The sequence below is a fragment of the Oncorhynchus kisutch genome, linkage group LG23, assembly GCF_002021735.2.
Source record: "Oncorhynchus kisutch isolate 150728-3 linkage group LG23, Okis_V2, whole genome shotgun sequence".
Taxonomy (NCBI): Eukaryota; Metazoa; Chordata; class Actinopteri; order Salmoniformes; family Salmonidae; genus Oncorhynchus; species Oncorhynchus kisutch.
Window position 1 is genome coordinate 28789831 of NC_034196.2, and position 14125 is coordinate 28803955.

The following is a 14125-nucleotide window of genomic DNA, read 5'->3' on the forward strand; positions in this document are numbered from 1 at the left end:
TGATCCACTGGGAATCACAGAATAAACCCCATTGCATTAATCATCAATACAATGAACAATCAACGCTGGTAATCACTGAACAGTTTGTCAAAAGACAGGTTAAACGAGATGAAAAAACAAAAACATTTGTTGTGGTTCTGGATCATATCAGCACACACTCGTTGCCACTGGCTCACTGGCAGTAATAGACACATCCAAGATCTCGCTCGCTCATCTTTCACCTGTCCCGCCTCCTTCCATCTCTCTCATTCTCTCCTTAACCTCTCTCCTCTCTTGTTTAAACCAATCCGTCTTGGGCCAGGTGTCTGTCTGGCCAATGTGCTGTCATGTGGAAAGTGCTACCCTCCTTCTGCCATGTGTGTGGTAACGTTCCCATCCCTTCTCGTGTGTGTGTGTGTGTGTGTGTGTGTGTGTGTGTGTGTGTGTGTGTGTGTGTGTTAATGGGCCCGTGGAGGGGGTGCTTAATTGATTCATTCTCCCCAGTCCTCCTCTCATTAACACCCTCTCCCAGGGCAAGCTGCTGTTCTGTCCCCCCTACCCCCACCGCTCCCCTGCTCCTCACCCTCCTTCTCTCCCCCGGGCCTCCCCTCTGTCAGGGGACAGGTGGCAGGAAGGGAGAGGCCCAAACCAGGGCAGGGATCAGGAATTGAGGTGGAGGGGAGCAGGGAGGAGAGCTGAAAGGATGACAGGACAGGAGAGATGAAGCTGGTGAAATTAGGAGAGTAGAGCCTGGGCAGGAAGGAATATAAATATGTTTTGTAGTGGGGATTTGGGAGTCCATACTCTGATTTCACCTTTGCCCTTTCTGTGTGTGTCCTTTCAAATATGCTCCAGTTTTGTAACAATGTGGAGCTCATTGTAACCTTAGGTCCTATAGAGGATGATAAGTACGTTCCTAATGTTGTGTTCCCCTTTCTCGCCCCTCTCTCTTTTGAGCAGTATTCGCAGTGTGATGCAGAAGTACCTGGAGGAAAGAGATGAGCTGACCTTCGACAAAATCTTCAATCAAAAGATCGGTGAGTAGTCTGTGTGATAGAGTACTGTTGTCCTTTCAATAACCAAACAACCATGAGAACTATAGCACCATGTCAGACACAATAGAATTACACACACACGCGCAAGAATGTGTTCTGGGAGGGGAGCTGTGGTAGGAAGGGCAATATGGCCTAAATGATTTCTCTGAATAAGCTTTTTGTTGTACAATTTAAAGTTAAAATACACTGCATGTCAAACGGTCAGCAATAATCTAATGAATTCAGGGCGTGTGAAGTTATTCCTAGGCTAAATATAACCCTTCCACAAACAGTATTTTATTCAACTACTTTATAACCTGCTTTTGTTCAATCACTGATACAATGCCCTTTTTGTGACTACTGTAACCAGAAACATGCACAATGCATTTACTTCTTGTAGCAGGTTTTCTAGAAAATTGTCACCGGTCTCATATCAATCTCACAAGTGCTAGTGAATCGCCAGCTAGCCTTTATAGAAATCTTTGTTTCAAGTTTAGCCAACTTAGTTGTATCTGCTAGCTAACAAGGCAAAACAGTTGAATAGTTATAAACACACCCTGCTGTCTGTCTCCAACAGTTTGAACACCATGCTAGTCTGTCCACTTTGTTCACATGTTGAAATCAAGTGGTCTACCTTATTTCTCAGAATGACAATGAGTTGACAATTCCTTATATAATTGCGTTTTATACTTATTGCACATTTATAAAACACAGACTAGACCATATAAGTCTTTGGCTAAAATGCTGCGAGTGGTATGTGACACAACAAACTTAGCCTTATTTTTCCAGAATCAATGTTTATTGATACTCCTGTTTTAGTAATGTCTGCTCTGTACGCAATGTGAGTAGTTGAGACATACAAAGGGTATCTTCAGAAAGGTTAACTTGTCCTTTATTACAGTTAAATAATGTCTCAATGTGTTTGTGTCCATATGACTGATTCTGTTGACCTCAAATTCAAATAGCGATTTGAAACCGCTTGTAACAGAGGAAGAAGTGAACATCTTGGTTGTGTGAGTGGCAGAGGGAGGGGCTTGCTGTATGTGTGTAACAGAGGAAGAAGTGAACATCTTGGTTGTGTGAGTGGCAGAGGGAGGGGCTTGCTGTATGTGTGTAACAGAGGAAGAAGTGAACATCTTGGTTGTGTGAGTGGCAGAGGGAGGGGCTTGCTGTATGTGTGTAACAGAGGAAGAAGCAAAGCGAGAGGTTTCACTCTTGCCTAAATCTGTCCAAAATAAGCTCAAGGCATTTGGAATATCCTGCAGAAACATACATTTGAACTCATCAAATGAATTAGATATTAGCCAGCCCTAAGCCGTTGTCATGGGATAATTTGGTGATTGAGTTGGTGTGTGTCCTGTCTTGCCTGACAACACTCTACTTCCCTTTCCGAGATGCCATCTGTATGAGGCTGCTGATTGGCTAACCCTGTTCCAGCTCTTCACATGCTAACAGAAAGTGGTGATCAGTGGTAACTAAAGGGTTATCCACTGTGGCTGACCTAAAGCACTCTGACACATGTAAAGCTTTTGGAACTTTTCCTGTGACCCAAAACCCATTTTGTAAACTGAACCTGTGTTTGTATCCAAGATCAAGTCTCAGCCACCTGTCACAATAGTGTGCTCCGTCGCCTGGTTTCCAGTAGTATCACAGACAGTGAGACAGTAGCAGCGGTCTGTACCAGGGGACCAGAGCCCTGCAGCTCACTAGCTTTACTTACTGTTGCTCTGCTCTCTCTCACCTCCCCTCAGAGACTGCAGCGCTAATTCTTTCTCTCTCTCTACCTGTCACTCACTCGCTACCTTCTCCTCTCTTCATTTCTCGTTCCCTCTTGGTGTGGTAGTACAGTCATGGGCTGGGAATTGCCAGGGACTTGACGGTGCGATATTATCACGATACGATATTATCACGATACGATATTATCACGATATGATATTATTACGATACGATATTATTACGATACGATATTATTACGATATTTAGGTGGCAATATGATATGTATTGAGATTCTCATGATTCTAGACGTATTGAGATTCTCATGATTCTAGACGTATTGAGATTCTCATGATTCTAGACGTATTGAGATTCTCATGATTCTAGACGTATTGAGATTCTCATGATTCTAGACGTATTGAGATTCTCATGATTCTAGACGTATTGAGATTCTCATGATTCTAGACGTATTGAGATTCTCATGATTCTAGACGTATTGAGATTCTCATGATTCTAGACGTATTGTGATTGGATGTTCCAAACATTGCTCACCATGTGTCTGCGGGAGAGACATGTTTTATTGATCGCTTATGAAAACTGCAAACTAGGTTATATCGTCAAATATAATATCCCGATATGTAACTGTATAAATGAGTATTTTTCCCCATCACTAAAACACACACGTCACCAACCTACCTAACCACAGCATTGACACTGGATTGCTGCCATCAATGTTTGTTTATGGTGATTTTGGAGTGTTTTGTCAGTCTGCTGATGTTGGGCTGTGGTTAACAACTGATAAGTGTAGCTTGTACCCAGCCGTGATGACAGGCCTCTGCTAACTGATATAGATTCTACCTACCCAGCCATATGTGTCATCCGTGTGTATGCATGCTCTAGTCATGGTGAACAAGGTGCTCTGTCATCGTATTGGCTAACACTGAAAATAGGAGTTGGGGGGTGTAGTATTGCATAATGGCGGGGGGTTATTGTGGTCTCTCTTGTGAGCTCTTGCTCACTTTCTCACTCTTCCTTCTCTCTCACCTCATATCCTCTTTAGCTGTGAATGGGCTGAAGACACATCCTCGCACTCACATACACTACATGACCAAAAGTATGTGGACACCTGCTCGTCGAACGGCTCATTCCAAAATCATGGGTATTAATATGGAGTTGGTCCTCCCCCTTTGCTGCTACAGTATAACAGCCTCCACTCTTCTGGATAGGCTTTCCACTAGATGTTGGAACATTGCTGCGGAGACTTCCTTCCATTCAGCCCACAAGCATTTAGTGAAGTCGGGCCAGCACAGAATCGTCTAGAATATCATTGTATGCTGTAGCGCTAAGATTTTCTTTCACTGGAACTAAGGGGCCCGAACCATGAAAAACAGCCCCAGACCATTATTCCTCTTCCACCAACCTTTACAGTTGGCACTATGCATTGGGGCATGTAGCGTTTTCCTGGCATCCGCCAAACTCAGATTCGTCCGTCGGACTGCCAGATGGTGAAGCGTGAATCATCACTCCAGAGAACGTGTTTCCACTGCTCCAGATCCCAATCGTGGTGAGCTTTACACCACTCCAGCCTATGCTTAGTATTGTGCGTGGTGATCTTAGGCTTGTGTGCGGCTGCTTGGCCATGGAAACCCATTTCATGAATCTCCCTAATAACAGTTCTTGTGCTGATATTTCCTGAGGCAGTTTAGAACTCTGTGGTGAGAGTTGTAACCGACTATTTTTACACACTACATGCTTCAGCACTTGGAGGTCTCCTTCTGTGAGCTTGTGTGGCCTAAAACTTCATAGCTGAGCTGTTGTTGCTCCTAGACGTTTCCACTTCACAATAACAGCACTTACAGTTGACCGGGGCAGCTTTAGCAGGGCTGAAATTTGTTGGAAAGGTGGCATCCTATAACGGTGCCATGTTGAAAGTCACTACGCTCTTCAGTAAGGCAGTTCTACTGCCAATGTTTGTCTATGGAGATTGCATGGCTAAGTGCTCAATATTGTATATCTGTCAGCAACAGGTGTCACTGAAATAGCCACTAATTTGAAGGGGTGTACACATACACTATATATATATACACACACACACACACACCACACACACACACACACACACACACACACACACAAAAGTATCTGCCAGGCACACACATGCGTGTCGCTTCTGGGTGTCAAAAGGGGGGAAGGAGGAAGGTAGTTGAGTGTCATCCCCATAGTAATGATAGGAGGGACCATGTGAGGATATGATGGAGCCAAGTGATTTGGTGTATAGAGAGAAGAGAGGGTCTAGAACCAAGCCTTGGGGGACACCATTAGTGACAATACGTGGTGCAAACACAGATCCTCTCCACGTCACCTGGTAGGAGCGGCCTGGATGCCCACCCCTGAGAAGGCGAGGGGAGGATCATCCTACGGTGCCACGTTGAAAGTCACTGAGCTCTTAAGTAATGCCATTCTACTGTGAATGTCTCCCTATGGAGATTGCATGGCTTTGTGCTCGTTTGTATACACCTGTCTGCAACAGGTGTGGCTGAAATAGCTGAATCCACTAATTTGAAGCAGTGTCTACAAACTTGTGTGTACGTGTGTGTGCACAGCTGTGTGTCCTTAGGGCCTAGGCTGTGTGTGTTAGACCATGTCCCCACATGTCAGTACCAGAGCATGTGGGGAGGTTAGGAGGCCTCTGGCACGTTAGACATCCAGCCCTTGCTCTCCATCTCTATCGCTCTCATTTGCTATCGCTCTCATTTGCTATCTCTCTCGCTCTCGTTTGCTATCTCTCTCGCTCTCGTTTGCTATCTCTCTCGCTCCCGTTTGCTATCTCTCTCGCTCTCGTTTGCTATCTCTCTCGCTCTCTCGCTTGCTATCTCTCTCGCTCTCTCGCTTGCTATCTCTCTCGCTCTCGCTTGCTATCTCTCTCGCTCTCGTTTGCTATCTCTCTCGCTCTCGTTTGCTATCTCTCTCGCTCTCGTTTGCTATCTCTCTCGCTCTCGTTTGCTATCTCTCTCGCTCTCGTTTGCGATCTCTCTCGCTCTCGTTCGCTATTTCTTACTCTCATCGCTCTGTCACGCGCTCTCCATGTTTAGACTCTGCTGTCCCCACTGTCTGACTCTCACTGGGTTACTGGGAATATGTGGATACTGCATTGCGGTACTGAGATCACCCCACCCCTCATGCCAGAGTGCCTGTGAGGGCCTGAGAGGAGAGAGGCTCCTCAGATACAGCCATATGACTGCTAACGTGTGTGTGAGACTTTGTTTACAGGCTGGTGCACAAAGCTGATGTACACCGTGTTCAAGATGGCTGACTGTGATTGGCTCTCTTGTGACTGGAACACTAAGCTATGATTGGTTCTCTGGGTGGAAGGGCTGGCTCCTTGTGTTCCAGAGACCCCCATAGTGTTCTTTCACTCCCTCTCCTCTCTCTTTGTCTGAATTCTTTCTCTCTCTGTTTCTTTTACTCTTGCCCTGCCGCTCTCTCCCTCTTTCTCTCTCTCCATCTGTCAGAGTACTGGAATGGATGATGGAGAGTTTTACGTTGCTTAGCAACTGTCGGTTGCCATGGGAACTCTCGATGACAGGGAAAAATGAAATGGATTAAAGGAGAAATAAAAAAATATGATGAGAACGGAGGAGGAGAGGAAATGGAGAAGGGGACATTAAACAAGAGCAATGAAGGCTAGATGGATCCACAATGCACTGGAGCTGCCCGAGGCCATCGGGCGTGACGGGTGGGGCAGTCTCAATAGTCTACAGTGGCCTCTTCATGCCTCTTCTCCTCACCATATCTCCTACCTAAGTCTCCCATCTTTCTACCCAGGTCTCCATGCCTTTTCTCTCCTCATGTCCCCACTACACGCTTCAATTCCTCACCATGTCTACTATCCTTCTCTCTTCAGGAGTGGAGAACACACACACCTTCCCTCTCGCTCTCCCACTGCTCGCTGGTATGATGATGATCACTGTTTACCTTGTTAGTGTGTCAGCTCATGCGTATACTGATGTGTGTGTGTCAAAGTGTCGGCAGTTGTGTGTGTGTGTGTGTGTGTGCTTGAGCGTGTGTCAGGGTAGTGGCTCATTGATTGGTGTCTCTGTGCTCCAGCAGACGGGTCTAATTGCTAAGGGACTGGGTGTATTAATTGGCCGGTCGATCACACACTAAAACTCACACAACACTGTTTTGGACCATCAGAGAGAGGGGCACTGGAACCAGTGTATGTGAGTTTGATAGAGCCAACACTACTCTGTCTTACTGCTGCTCTCCCTCAAACCACTTTTCCCCTAAATGACAATATCCATCCTCTCTTCTCTCATCCCCCTCTTTCTCTCCCCACTTCTCTCCATATACCCCCATTCCTCCCCTCTTTTCTCACTCTCTTTCTGTCCAGCTCTTGGCATCAGGCCTGTGTGTTTATAAACTCTGGATTGGTGTGAATGTGTTTCCCAGACAGACTTGGAGCCTGTGTGTGTGTGTAGCCTGCTGTAACTGTAAGTCTTATTGCTTGTATATTTGGTTGTGTCTCTCTGAGAGAGGGTGAGTGATTGGTGAGCTGTGAGGATTTTGGCAGTGAGTTTTCACATTGAGCTAATCTTATGACCTTGTGCTAGACAAGTCTGAAAGCCCTCGCCAGCCCTGACTCTCTACCTCAGGAGATGTGGAGGGGAGTAAGAGGAGGGTGGAGGGGAGTAAGAGGAGGGTGGAGGGGAGTAAGAGGAGGGTGGAGGGGAGTAAGAGGAGGGTGGAGGGGAGTAAGAGGAGGGTGGAGGGGAGTAAGAGGAGGGTGGAGGGGAGTAAGAGGAGGGTGGAGGGGAGAGAGAGAGGAGGGTAGAGAGGTGAGAGAGAGGAGGGTAGAGAGGAGGGTAGAGAGGTGAGAGAGAGGAGGGTAGAGAGGAGGGTAGAGAGGTGAGAGAGAGGAGGGTAGAGAGGTGAGAGAGAGGAGGGTAGAGAGGTGAGAGAGAGGAGGGTAGAGAGGTGAGAGAGAGGAGGTGAGAGAGAGGAGGGTAGAGAGGTGAGAGAGAGGAGGTGAGAGAGAGGAGGGTAGAGAGGTGAGAGAGAGGAGGGTAGAGAGGTGAGAGAGAGAGGAGGGTAGAGAGGTGAGAGAGAGAGGAGGGTAGAGAGGTGAGAGAGAGAGGAGGGTAGAGAGGTGAGAGAGAGAGGAGGGTAGAGAGGTGAGAGAGAGAGGAGGGTAGAGAGAGAGGAGGGTAGAGAGGTGAGAGAGAGGAGGGTAGAGAGAGAGGAGGGTAGAGGTGAGAGAGAGGAGGGTAGAGAGGTGAGAGAGAGGAGGGTAGAGAGGTGAGAGAGAGAGGAGGGTAGAGAGAGAGGAGAGTGGAGGGGAGTAAGAGGAGGGTGGAGGGGAGTAAGAGGAGGGTGGAGGGGAGTAAGAGGAGGGTGGAGAGGTGGGAGAGGGGATGTAGAGGAGGGTGGAGGGGAGTAAGAGTGGAGGGGTATAGGGGAGGTTTGGAGGTGGTAAAGGGGAGGTTTGGAGGGGGTAGAGGGGAATAAGAGGGGGAGGTGAGGTTTGGATGGTAGAAGGGAGAGAAAAGAGGGATGAGGGAAGAGGGAGAGTGGTTGAGATCAGTGGAAAGACTGACAGTAGTGTAGAGTGAGAGAAGGTGTTGTGGACACCAGTGTTCTTTATACTGGTAGGTGTTCCTGATTGATGGTCACTGTGTGGTAGCAGACGAGCCAGTGTGTGTGTTGCATTATACATGTACTGACCTTCACTGTGGAGGAGAGCTAGCATAGAGCCAGGGAATCAGTGTGTGCATTTCAGCTTTCGATGTGTGTGTGAGGGGGGGGGGGGGGGGGTGGTATAGTGTACTTTTTTGATGTATTGCTTCACAGGCTTATAATGAAATTGAAGGAGGGAGACGGTTTGACTGACTGTGTGTGTGTGGGGAAGAGAAAGTGGCCGCAGTGGCGAAATGACAATGTACAAAATGTATCAGTTATAAAGCTCATTTCCTGTAATTCTATACATTTTTCTGCAGCTTATGCTGTCTGAGTAACTCAAAGTTAACGTGGTTGAGGGGTTTTCCTGGTTTAGTACGTGTATGTGTCCATGTGTGGGAGGTTTGAACATGGACACTTCCTGAATAGTGACAAGAGATGAAAGTACAGAACAGAGGGGAGAGAGCAGGCGGGTTGTCTACGCGGATATTGAAGGAAAGACGGGGAGAAAGAAGAGACCTACCTAGCTTCCTACATCACGGGTCCAGAATAAACAGCTTCAGCTAAAAGGACTGGAGATGGATGAAGGGGAGGAGACGTGTGTGTGTGTGTGTGTGTGTGTGTGTGTGTGTGTGTGTGTGTGTGTGTGTGTGGACCGTGTTGAGCTGTGAGTTAGGGCGACTTAATCAGCAGGTTATATTTAGCCAGTTCAGGTGATTCCAGTAATGACACAAAGCACAGAGAAGCCTATGTCTCATCCTAGGAGTGTGTGTATGCGGGCGTTGCTGTGTGTGTGTGTGTTTTGTGAGAAGGACATTTGTTGATTTAGCTGGTGACTGCTGAAGTGTCCTGTGATTAAGGTTAATCCCTGACTCCAGCGATGTAAAATGTCTGTCTCTTTCTCCTCTAACCTTATTCCACTGAAGAACACCCACCAACCACTGTGTGTGTGTGCGCTTTGCATGCAAAAACGCCCTCTCTGCAAACAGGGATCCTCTCTACACACACTAACCCTAATGTGTGTGCGAGTTTGTGCGCGTTTACAAATGTATGTGTACAATAGTTTGTGTGTGCGCAGAGGTCGCAGGAAGGCAGAATCCTTGTTCCCTGGTGTGTCTGTGTGCCACTGACAGGAACTGAGGAGGAAAGGAAGGGGAGGGGCTTGGGCTTATGAGGAAATGATGTGTAGGGTCTGGAGAAGAGATAAAGGAGAGAGGGAAGGGGGAGCAGGAAGGAGTTTGTTCTCTCTCAATTCAAAGGGCTTTATTGGCATGGGAAACATGTTTACATTGCCAAAGCAAGTGAAATAGACCATAAACCAAATAGTGTTGCACGGTGTATACCGGTACCACAGTAATATCATGGAATCAACACCTCATGATACCAACATTTTAGAATACTGTAGTATTGTTTAATATTGCCCTACCGATCTAAAGAACCCACTGGCGCCTGTTAGAAAATGTCAAAGTTTGTTTTGTTTTTAAATTCAGCTGAATGTTTTGAAGCAACAGCCGTTAGTCTCTTGTATGCGTCGGTCCAATAAAGGCAGCTGTAATGAGCCAGCCGGCAGCCGTTAGTCTCTTGTATGCGTCGGTCCAATAAAGGCAGCTGTAATGAGCCAGCCGGCAGCCGTTAGTCTCTTGTATGCGTCGGTCCAATAAAGGCAGCTGTAATGAGCCAGCCGGCAGCCATTAGTCTCTTGTATGCGTCGGTCCAATAAAGGCAGCTGTAATGAGCCAGCCGGCAGCCGTTAGTCTCTTGTATGCGTCGGTCCAATAAAGGCAGCTGTAATGAGCCAGCCGGCAGCCGTTAGTCTCTTGTATGCGTCGGTCCAATAAAGGCAGCTGTAATGAGCCAGCCGGCAGCCGTTAGTCTCTTGTATGCGTCGGTCCAATAAAGGCAGCTGTAATGAGCCAGCCGGCAGCCGTTAGTCTCTTGTATGCGTCGGTCCAATAAAGGCAGCTGTAATGAGCCAGCCGGCAGCCGTTACCCACCTGATTCTCTCTGGCCACTCTATTTTAAATATAATTTAGCCCTGATGGCGAGCGGAGATGAGTCTTCTGTTATATTTGACATATTGGAGCAGCGCACAGAGCAAGCAAAGGTGAGCGATTTGTATTATTTCATCCCTGGTAGGACCAAGAGCACAGGCCAGTCTGAGTAGGCTCTGCAATTTCTCTGTCTCTGTGAGTGTCAGAGAGGAGAAATAGAGCACAGCTTCTTCAAAGCCATGCCTGCAGCTTTACAGCAAAGTAAAGGGCGTGTCTCTAGCTCAAATGGAAACAAATCCCCCATAATACTAGAGCTACCTTTTCTCTTCCTTTGCGATTTTTCGTGCATTTAATTTATTTTAACCAACTATGTCGCGGGCCGTTTTTTAAACTAATCCCGGGTTGGTAATTATTGGTTTGACAAACCATTGTTTAGTCATGTTACCAAGCTAACAACCTGCGAACTTGGCAGTACGTCTAGGCAGATTGGCACAGGAAGAAAGGAAAAGGGTCTGCTTCTCCACTCATGAGATGTATTTTAAAGGTACAGTGCGTTAGGAAAGTATTCAGACCCCTTGACTTTTTCCACATTTTGTTATGTTACAGCCTTATTCTAAAATGGATTCAATTGTTGTTTTCCCTCATCAATCGACAAACACAATACCCCATAATGACAAGCAAAAACTGCTTTTTAGAAATGTTTGCACATTTGATTAAAAAAACTCAAATCACGTTTACATAAGTATTCAGACCCTTTACTCAGTACTTTGTTGAAGCACCTTTACAGCCTCGAGTCTTCTTTGGTATGACGCTACAAGCTTGGCAAACCTGTATTTGGGGAGTTTCTCCCATTTCTTCTCTGCAGATCCACTCTAGCTCTATCAGGTTGGATGGGGAGCATTGCTGCAGAGCTATTTTCAGGTATCTCCAGAGATGTTCAATCAGGTTTAAGTCCAGGCTCTGGCTGGTCCACTCAAGGATATTTAGAGACTATTCCCGAAGCCAGTCCTGCGTTGTCTTGGCTGTGTGCTTAGGGTTGTTGTCCTGTTGGAAGGTGAACCTTCGCCCTAGTCTGGGGTCCTGAACACTCTGGAGCAGGTTTTCATCAAGGATCTCTGTACTTTGATCCATATCCCTAGATCCTGACTAGTCTCCCAGTCTCTGCTGCTGAAAAACATCCCCGCAGCATAATGCTGCCAGTCATGTTTTACTGTAGGGATGGTGCCAGGTTTCTGACATCATGTGACGCTTGGCATTCAGGTGAAAGAGTTCAATCTTTGTGTCATCAGACAGGAGAATCTTGTTTCTCATGGTCTGAGAGTCCTTTTGGTGCCTTTTGGCAAACTCCAAGTGGGCTGTCATGTGCCTTTTACTGAGAGTGGCTTCCATCTGGCCACTCTACCATAAAGGCCTGATTGGCGGAGTACTGCAGAGATGGTTGTCCTTCTGGAAGGTTCTCCCATCTCCACAGAGGAACTCTGGAGCTCTGTCAGAGTGACCATCGGGTTTTTGGTCACCTCCCTGACCAAGGCCCTTCTCCGTCGAAGAGAGGCCACGGACAGACAGAGCTGGACAAGATGGAAATGGACACAGTGACCGTGCGCTCCGAGGAAGAGAGGCCACGGACAGACAGAACAAGATAGAAATGGACACAGTGACCGTGCGCTCCGAGGAAGAGAGGCCACGGACAGACAGAGCTGGACAAGATGGAAATGGACACAGTGACCGTGCGCTCCGAGGAAGAGAGGCCACGGACAGACAGAGCTGGACAAGATGGAAATGGACACAGTGACAGTGCGCTCCGAGGAAGAGAGGCCACGGACAGACAGAGCTGGACAAGATGGAAATGGACACAGTGACAGTGCGCTCCGAGGAAGAGAGGCCACGGACAGACAGAGCTGGACAAGATGGAAATGGACACAGTGACCGTGCGCTCCGAGGAAGGGAGGCCACGGACAGACAGAGCTGGACAAGATGGAAATGGACACAGTGACAGTGCGCTCCGAGGAAGAGAGGCCACGGACAGACAGAGCTGGACAAGATGGAAATGGACACAGTGACAGTGCGCTCCGAGGAAGAGAGGCCACGGACAGACAGAGCTGGACAAGATGGAAATGGACACAGTGACAGTGCGCTCCGAGGAAGAGAGGCCACGGACAGACAGAGCTGGACAAGATGGAAATGGACACAGTGACAGTGCGCTCCGAGGAAGAGAGGCCACGGACAGACAGAGCTGGACAAGATGGAAATGGACACAGTGACAGTGCGCTCCGAGGAAGAGAGGCCACGGACAGACAGAGCTGGACAAGATGGAAATGGACACAGTGACAGTGCGCTCCGAGGAAGAGAGGCCACGGACAGACAGAGCTGGACAAGATGGAAATGGACACAGTGACAGTGCGCTCCGAGGAAGAGAGGCCACGGACAGACAGAGCTGGACAAGATGGAAATGGACACAGTGACCGTGCGCTCCGAGGAAGAGAGGCCACGGACAGACAGAGTTGGACAAGATGGAAATGGACACAGTGACCGTGCGCTCCGAGGAAGAGAGGCCACGGACAGACAGAGCTGGACAAGATGGAAATGGACACAGTGACAGTGCACACCGAGGAAGGCCACGGACAGACAGAGCTGGACAAGATGGAAATGGACACAGTGACAGTGCGCTCCGAGGAAGAGAGGCCACGGACAGACAGAGCTGGACAAGATGGAAATGGACACAGTGACCGTGCGCTCCGAGGAAGGGAGGCCACGGACAGACAGAGCTGGACAAGATGGAAATGGACACAGTGACAGTGCGCTCCGAGGAAGAGAGGCCACGGACAGACAGAGCTGGACAAGATGGAAATGGACACAGTGACAGTGCGCTCCGAGGAAGAGAGGCCACGGACAGACAGAGCTGGACAAGATGGAAATGGACACAGTGACAGTGCGCTCCGAGGAAGAGAGGCCACGGACAGACAGAGCTGGACAAGATGGAAATGGACACAGTGACAGTGCGCTCCGAGGAAGAGAGGCCACGGACAGACAGAGCTGGACAAGATGGAAATGGACACAGTGACAGTGCGCTCCGAGGAAGAGAGGCCACGGACAGACAGAGTTGAAACTTCACTGCTAGACATGTATGATGAAATCCTGGTTGAGACTGAACAAAGAAACAGCACAGCAAGTAAGTGAAAGAAATAAGATTTGATTGTGTTTTACTGGTAATGGGGACATGCGTAAATGCCAACAAAATAACTTTGTGTGTGACACGTGTATTTAACTAGGCAAGTCCGTTAACAAATCCCTATTTACAATGACGGCCTACCCCGGACTACGCTGGGCCAATTGTGCACTGTCCTATGGGACTCCCAATCACTGCCGGATGTGATGCAGCCTGGATTCGAACTAGGGACTGTAGTGACGACCTCTTGCACTGAGATGCTGTGCCTTAGACTGCTGTGTCCATGTGTGTGTGTTAACTTTTTAACCGTAGTAGAATGCTTAAAAGGCCGCTAAAATGTTTAATATTGGTTATCGGTATCTTTTTTTTTGGCAAGGAAAATATTGGATATCAGCCACAAATGTCGTATCAGTGCATCTCTAATTTCGAGTCTCATAGCAAAAGGTCTGAATACTTATGTAAATAATGTATTTCTGTTTTTGAATTTGAATACATTTTCAAAAAATTCTAAACCTGTTTTCTTCTTGTCAATATGGGGTATTGTGTGGAGATGAGGAAAAAACTAT

The 14125-nt window shown here is 47.7% G+C and overlaps 1 protein-coding gene across 1 annotated transcript in view; it reads left to right on the forward strand.

Moving 5' to 3' along the window:
- The window catches only part of grk3 (G protein-coupled receptor kinase 3), a 59080-nt gene that overhangs the window by 14945 nt on the left and 30010 nt on the right, over positions 1–14125 (forward strand). The window contains 1 exon segment of the mRNA XM_031802246.1: positions 940–1016. Within this exon segment, the coding sequence (XP_031658106.1) occupies positions 940–1016 (77 nt within the window).